Source organism: Camelina sativa, chromosome 3 (genome assembly GCF_000633955.1).
Source record: "Camelina sativa cultivar DH55 chromosome 3, Cs, whole genome shotgun sequence".
NCBI classification, from domain to species: Eukaryota; Viridiplantae; Streptophyta; class Magnoliopsida; order Brassicales; family Brassicaceae; genus Camelina; species Camelina sativa.
Window position 1 is genome coordinate 18,682,370 of NC_025687.1, and position 8,672 is coordinate 18,691,041.

The window sequence follows — 8,672 nt, forward strand, 5'->3', positions numbered from 1 at the left end:
TTTTTTGTTTTGTCCAACTTGTTTACAGCTTCTTCTTCGTTTTTTTTGGACCTTTAAATATCCCACTTTAGTGGTTGAATTATTTCTTAGACCATTAAAACAAACTAAATGACCATTTGGATTTGGACATCATAAACAATTATAACCTGATAATAATACGGAAAAAACTCTTGGTCTACATCAAAGTTGTGATATGAAACTGAAAGGAGAACTATTTGTGTTAGCTTCGTTATTTAGAAGTTAATATTTGGAAAAAAAAATGCAAATATTTATCACTTGTTAATTTCTATGTTATCTTTGATATATTCTAAAGTAGCAGTTAAAAGTTCAAACTATCTGTTTATGCAATGAAATAGGCGGACAAGATAACATCAGAATTAAACATAGATAGCGTCTTTTTAGTCACACATGCCATTAAGTTTCATCAAGGAAAATTAGGAGAATACATACATATTAATAATGCTGGGCAAAACACCCTACCCCAAAAATCTAACTCGAATATGAACCCAAAATTAAAAATATTTGAATGGATGTTTTTGTATTGGATATCCGAACCCGATCAAATATATCTGAACATCCGATCTCCACCTGAAACCATCAAAACATATATCCCTAACACTTCAGGAATTCGAGTCTTTCATTTCATTTGTATCCCTAGATTCTTTACTTCCCGTTTTTCCCAATACTCAAACCAAAATTTGGGTTTTTTTTCATATATGTTAATTTTCATATGTTAGTGTAGATAGATTATATGATTTTAACTTCAAATTTGGTACCATTTGATATTTCATAAACTCAGAAACTTTCGGCTTATGAACTTAGTGTTTTGGTGTTTGGATTGTCTCCTTTTACGAATTCAATTTGGTTTGATAACTTTGATTTTTTTTTCTTATTGATGATCACAGTTTGTTTGTTTAGTTTGGTACTTTGGTTACAACCATTTTTTACTTAATTTGGATTGATTTCGTGTTTTTTACTTTGGTTCGGATAAAAAATACCAAACCCGCCTTGAATTCAAAATATATTTTAAGATTTCGGGTATACTCAAAAATACCCAAACCCGACCCAAATATAAATATATATGAAGGGTTCCTATCTTTTTAAACCCAAAAACTCGAGAATCCAAAATATCCAAGCCAAACCCAAAAGGATACCCGAACGCTCACCTCTATACGTACATACAAATATTTATCTATATATCTGAAAGTTTTAAAAATATAAATATATGTTTTTAATATCACCAAGCATGTATTATTCCTTTTTCCTCTCCATTTCTCATTTTTGTATGAACGCAAAATTGTACCTTAATTTTGTGAATCTCATAATAGATAAAGTTCTAAAGTCGAATCTATGTATCTACCAAACTTTTCCAAAATTCTCGTCTTTTATGGTCGGAAAGTTGTGTCGTTCTTATCTTTCCAATGTTTTTTGCACATAGTTGCACGCACATAGATATGCTAATGGAAAATGTATGGTGGTCGAAAAGAGAAAAGGGATAATAAGATGAGATACCATCATACCAGTATACCACTAAATATGTGTGACCATTCATGATAAACGCGGCTAAGTTATATTGTATTTTCTGTCTCACTCTTTCAAAATCCCAATTTGGTGGCCAAGTGTATTCGATCATTTTTCTATTTTTGGTTACAACCCTCATCGTAGCCACAAAGACTTTAATGTGACTAGTAACCGAAAGCATGTCCTCCCCCAAATACATCAGAGTTATTTGGCTCTAACAAATTAGAAGACGTGCTTTCAAACAAGATGTGTACATAGGTTTTGGAAGTATCTAAATTGTTATAAGTCTTTTGTAGGGAAAATGGCTAAAATGAATCCTAACTATTTGCTAAACGCTTTTTCATATCTAGATTTCAATATCAAGCAAATAACGACCTGAATTGTGTTAAAATTCAAATTTGCTATCTAAACTATAGAAATTGTTGTCAATTTCAACATATGTTCGAACAGTGTTAAGTTGGAGTTTAACAATGTTGAGTCATCCGAGTCGTGGCGTCTACGTGGCAATGAGATTGATTAAAACGATGTCGTTTTAGTTATTTCTGGGTGTGTTATAGTTGCTACGAAATGACAAAAACGATGTCGTATTCGTTAGTCCCACTGCCTTGTGGACACTAAAGGTCGTCTGACTCATCACCGTTAAACTTCGACTTAATATCGTTGGAACATATGTTGAAAGTGACAATATTTCATATAGTTCAGGTAACAAATTTGAATTTTAGCACTGTTCAGGTTGCAGCATGTTAAAGTTTAAGTATGAAAAAACGTTTGGCAAATAGTTGAAATTGTTTTTAGCCATTTTTCTGTCTTTTGTATAAGTTACTGTCTCTCTCACAAAAAGTGTCAATATAGATATTATCATTAACCCAAAGCTAACTCTTCTTTAGACTAAGTCTTTAATTTATCATTAACTAACTCTTCTTTAGACTAAGTTTTTTAATTTATCCATAACCCAAAGCTATTTGTTCAATCTAAATCAATAATCAATTATTAAATATACAAGTATATAATTCAAAGTTTTTACTTTGAAGAAAGCTTTTAATTTTAAAAGAAGATTAAGTAACTTTGTAGTAGATCATCCCCACCTATCAAAATGTGTACAGAATTACAATGGAAAAATATGCAAAATCAATCCCAACCAAGATAAATATAGTTATTTACTCTAATTTACAAGATAGAACTCAAAGAAAAAAACTTCCCCCGGAGAGAAGGAAAATTCAACTATAAAGAAAGCTGTTGGCTGGAGTTTTTTTCTTTAAAAAAAAAAAAAAAAAATTGTGTGTTTTTTTTTTCTTTCATTCAATTCGAACAAGAGAAGCAGGCATCTCATACTGCAACGCAAATGCTTCAACTCGGTTTCTAAGCTCAGATATGTCTTTGTTGGTGCATAAACTTTTCACAAACTCCTTGTGTGACTTCACATGCTCTCTCTGCAACGCACTCGCTATTTGAGCTGCCTTTATCAGAAAATCAGCTATTGTCTCGAAATCAGACTCTATACAGCCTCTCGTTGTCATCGCAGGTGTCCCTATTGACAAAAAAAAAAGAGGTTCGATATGAATAATAATGAGACAGACAGCTCGCTAACTTTTTTTCAAAATGCCAACCAATCGATCTGTGCTTACCTATTCTTACACCTCCAGGAGATATTGTACCATTATCCCCAAATATAGCAGTCTTGTTCAAGGTTATATGGCACATCTCGCACACTTTCTCGTAGACTTTCCCTGCAAAACAGACACAAAACATAATCAGACAAAAGAATAACTTCGGATCGATGCGTGGTAAGGTTGAGTGATTCTAGTACCTGTTAAGCCCAAAGGAGTGAGATCCCACAGCAACAAATGATTGTCAGTGCCACCAGTAACCAGTCTGCATTTTCTTCTAAGCAGAGCAGCTGCTAAAGCTTGGGCGTTTTTCTTCATCTGTTGTATGTAAGCTTTATACTCTGGAGTGGCCACTTGTTTCAAGGCAATGGCAAGAGCTGCGATATGGTTGTTGTGAGGACCTCCTTGTAGCGATGGAAAAACAGCAAAGTTGATCTTTTCCTCTAAATCATAGTGCGTGGAAGTGTCACAATGACTAGAGTGATGGCTCTGCTTTCTTATCTTTGGGCCTCTCCTGTAGAAGATGATACCTCCTCTAGGACCACGTAGACCTTTGTGGGTAGTGGAGGTAACTATGTCACAGTGATCAAATGGATTGGAGCATTCCTGAGATTATAAGAAGAAAAAAGTAGCAAACCAAATTCAGAAACAAAAACACCTTGAGCAGAATCATAACAAAAGTCGACATATCAGAATAGTTTAGAAGCAATTCGTTACATATATTAACCGACACACCAATATCAAGTAATCATATACGTGACAACGTGCCTATTTGTTCTCATTTTCTTAAAAGTAAACCTTACTGTCCACAAAGTATAAGAAGCATCTAACTACTAATCATTTAAAAGTCACCACAGAAAAGGACTTTTGCCTAGAAAGTAGTAAAACCAGCTAATGGTTGAATAGAACATCCATAACACAAACACAGAATATGAATGAATACATAGCCTAATCGAAAATTTATAATACTAAATGTCAGTTTTACCTAAGTGCTAGACATGCAATCTAAACCATGGAGAAATAAAGAGAGAATCAACACAAGAATACGAAGTGGTAGTAGTTGATGGATTCCAAACCTTAGTCGCCACAAGACCGCTTATATGAGCCATATCACACATCAAAACAGCTCCACACTTGTCTGCAATTTGTCTAACCCTAGCGAACTCCCAGTCCCTAGGATATGAACTCCCTCCACAAATAAGAATCTTGGGGCGGTAATCAAGCGCCTTATCTTCAAGCTTATCATAGTCAATATACCCAGTTTGAGGATTCACTTTATAAGGAAAGCTCTCAAAGAAGATGGACGTAGCCGAAATCTTCTTCCCAGCTGGAGTACAATAACCATGACTCATATGACCTCCAGAAGGAGAATCAAGCCCCATAATCCGTTCACCGGGCAACAAAAGTCCCGTATACACGGCAAAATTAGCAGAGGTACAAGAATACGGCTGTACATTAACACCCCATTTATCAGATTCAAGACCAAACGCAGTAAGAGCTCGTTCAATACACAGATTCTCAATCTGATCAATATATTGATTCCCAGTGTAGTACCTCGCACCAGGCATGCCTTCAGAGTATTTATTCGTCAAATGACTTCCCAAAGCCTCCATAACAGCTCTACACACAAAATTCTCAGAAGCAATCAACTCAATCCCTTTGACTTGTCGTTGCTTCTCTTTCTCTATAAGCTCGTGTATATCAGGATCAGCCAAATGAAGAGGCTGATCACCCCAAGCTCGTACAGCAGCACGTCTCGATTCCAGATCTGTATCACCACCACCAGTCGAACTCCTCTTCGGATGCTTCGATTGTGTTAATAAAAGTGGACAATCTCGTTGCCTTTTGAGACACATGTGGTGACCTAAGATTCTGAAATGCTCGTCCTCTTTCTGATCTCCTCCATCTTTCTTCGGCTCTTCCACGGTGATCTTCTCAACCTTTTGCTCGAGTAACTGCAACGGAATCGGAGAAAAAGTTGTTGGTAATGATCGGAAACTTGGATCCACTTGTAGGTTAATCGAATCGTCAGCAATCGGAGCTCTTGGAGACGGAGTTGGAGTCATTGATGCGTGGGAACAACCAAAACCTAGTGAAAAATTAGATTGAGAACGACTCAAATCCATACAATTGAAGAGGATGATGATTGATTTTTTTTTCTTTTTTTTTTGCCCAATTTAGGGTTTCTTTAAAGACCTAATCGTGTTTTTCTTTTTTTTGTTGGTTCGGTGGATTTGAGGAGAGGAGAGGAGAGAAAGAACAAATAAATGAGTCATATGAACGCGGAGATGAATGAGTTTTCGGGGGGAGATGACCGGGTACTGGTAAAAGAGAGCTCTGTATCTGGACGCTTTTTGTGGTATGATTAATTTATACGGTGGATTTTGCTAACCGGTACAATTAGGAACGTGTCAATTTTAATAGAGATTGACGGGGAAAAAAGGTTGTTTCCCTAATCTGGCCACAAAAGCTAGATAGGTTCATTTTGACCGATTTAAAGGTTTTTTAGGTTATAAAAACTACAAGCATAATATTATGCAAGTTGAAACTTTTGATCTGATATGAAGTGTATCCTACATAAATCTAGCTTAATAAAAAAAGTAGAGTACTATTTCGGTTTTTTTTTCATAACATACTAACAATACTAACATATCTGTAATTTTCTTTTTATGTTTACCATATATCGTATGAATGTTCTTATAAGTCTTATTTTATTCATTCAATTCGTTAATTTGTTTTTGTTTTTATGCAATTTTTAATAATCTTAACAAGGATTTTTATATGAAAAAAAATTATTCAAGATGAATGTTTTTATTATGCAAGATGAACTTTTTGATCTTAAGTTTGTCTTACTTAAGTTTTGATCAAGTTTTGAATGATTGATCCCGACGGGTTTGGGGGGCGAGGAGAGGATCTCCTTCGATCTCTGCTGGTTAATGATGATTGGATTCAGATCGGAAGTCTGATTCTTTTTGGGCAAAGTTTGATTCTGCTGGTTGCAGATCTTGGGATTGTGGGGGACTTTAATGGGTTCTCTGATCTTTATGATTCGGCCGGGTGGAGTTTGTATATTCTTATAAGGGGGATTGGAAATGTCGAGATGGTGGTCTTGATGATGGTATCTGATGGAGATTCGTGGATGGTTCCAACGCTTACAATCAGGGGTTTGGATGTTCTGCTTTCAAGTCTCAATATCTGTATTTGGAGGGGATTCATTTCTCTGGATTTGGGCAGGTTTTGTTATTCTTTGCTAGTATCGGATTTCAATAAGGGAAATATTGTCTTCTGTGGTGTTAATCTCGGGATTTCGACGGATTTGGAGTGGGAGGGAATCCGGATTGTCGACTCCTATGGGTTTGTGTATTGGTCTCTGTGGTTTACTTTATGGGATTCATATCTGATTTGGTTGGGGATTCTGTTTGAGATCTCTTTATCCTGGTTTGGAAGGTGGATATCTTTGATTTTTCCTTATGATAATTTCCAGGCTTTTTCGATGGTTTTGATGGTACGATTGGGGATAATCTGGATAGTAATGGGAGAATATATGATTCGATACGGTCTGCTCTTGGGAGAAGGGGTTAGTGTTGAGGTATATAAACGAAGGCTTGCGGTTTGTTTATGCATCATCTCTCTCTGGTTTTGTTATTCGCTCCTTCTTGCTTTTCTTTTCATCTTCAGTTTTTTCTGGGTTTTNGGGGGGTCATACGGATCAAGGGTCTGAGGTTCAAGTGGATCAGGTTACTGATTCCCAGGGTGATTATGACTGTATTCCGAAAGGTACACCCTCTTCTCATGTATCGGTTGAGTTAGATGTGGGGATTGTTAATAATGCTATGGCAGCATTTACTTTAGATGCGACAGGTGGGCATAAAAAGAAGAATTTTAATTCTTATGTTAGGAAGAGTGCTAGCGGTTCTAGGATGCCTTCTTTGGCTTTAGCTTCTCCAGGGAAACGTTTACTTGCTAAGGCTTTGTCTAAACCTGCAGGTGAAGGGAATAAACAGAAGCTGATGGGGAAACTGGGTAATAATACAGTGGGCACTAAACCTTCGGATGGGGGGCGTCAAGGAAAGAAAGGGATGGGGGCTCTCCCGAAACCGCCGGCTAGAACGTGAAGATTCTGAGTTGGAACTGTCAGGGCATAGGGGTGGATCTGACAGAAGGATATTTGGGAGATTTGTGGAAGCAGCATCGGCCAGACATCTTATTTTTATCAGAAACTAAAAAGTGTTTTTCTTATTTACAAAAATTTCAAAAAAAGTTTGGTTATAATAATTTGTACACTGTTGATCCCCATGGTTCTAGTGGAGGGTTAGCTTTATTTTTCATGGATGAAATAAAACTTTCTATTTTATATGATAGTAATCGAATTATTGATGTTAAAGCTTCATTTGGTCAACAATTGGTTTATTTGTCTTTTGTTTATGGGGATCCAATTCTGCAGAATCGTGCAAAGGTATGGGAGAAGTTAATGGATATTGGTTCTTTCCGGATAGATCCTTGGTTTTTGATTGGAGATTTCAATGAACTTGTTGGGAATCATGAGAAAAGGGGTGGGGCCTTACGGCCTGCTTCCTCTTTTGTGCCCTTTCAAACAATGATTCGGCACTGTGGTATGCTTTAATTCCCGTGTTATGGAGAGCAATTATCCTGGCGAGGTAATCGCTGTAATAACCAGGTGGTTCGGTGTCGCTTAGATCGTGCTCTAGGTAATGAAGATTGGCATAGTTTTTTCCCAAATTCGAGGGTGGATTATTTGGAGATGGTCGGATCTGATCATTGTCCCATTCTGGCTACTTGTCTGAAAACAGCCTCTCGCCGGTATAGGCAGTTTCGTTTTGATAAACGTTGGTTGGGGAAGGACGGACTTTTAGGTGCGGTAGAGTCCGGATGGGCGCGCACAAACAATTTTCGGGTACCGGCTTTTGTGGATAAAATTAGGAACTGTCGAAATTCGATTTCGTGGTGGCGGAAAAATAACGTGACTTCTGGCCCGTCCCTTATCTCTTCACTGAAGGCTGCCTTACAGGAGGCCAAGATGGATGACTTGATTTCTCAGGATGAGATTCGAGACATTGAGAGAAAATTAAAAGAGGCTTATCGGGATGAGGAGTTGTATTGGCAACAGAAGAGCCGGAAATTCTGGTTACGGGTGGGAGATAAAAATACAAAATATTTTCATGCTTCGACTAAGCAAAGGAGGGTCCGGAATAGGATTGTTGGGTTATTTGGCCCGGATAACGTTTGGGATGAGTCACCTTTGGGAATGGAGAATATAGCTTCCAAATATTTTGAGGATTTGTTTAAACGGTCTGATGTAACTGGTATATCAGAAATACTACAGGAGATTTCACCTATTATTACAGATCATATGAATCGAAGTCTAATAAGGGAAATTACGGAGGCGGAGGTTCGGAAAGCTTTATTTGCTATGCATCCAGAGAAATCTCCAGGCCCTGACGGTATGACAGCTTTATTCTTTCAACGGTTCTGGCCTTCATTAAAAGGAGATCTGGTGGCTCTGGTTAAAAATTTCTTTAGGAC

The 8,672-nt window shown here is 37.1% G+C and overlaps 1 protein-coding gene across 1 annotated transcript; it reads right to left on the reverse strand.

Moving 5' to 3' along the window:
• LOC104777500 (serine hydroxymethyltransferase 7-like) lies at positions 2,633-5,355 on the reverse strand. The gene is made up of 4 exons (XM_010501773.2): positions 4,205-5,355; positions 3,329-3,734; positions 3,147-3,248; positions 2,633-3,049 (listed from the first exon to the last, which is right to left on the reverse strand). The coding sequence occupies exons 1-4, from the start codon at positions 5,252-5,254 to the stop codon at positions 2,817-2,819; spliced, it is 1,791 nt and encodes a 596-aa protein (XP_010500075.1). The 5' UTR covers positions 5,255-5,355; the 3' UTR covers positions 2,633-2,816.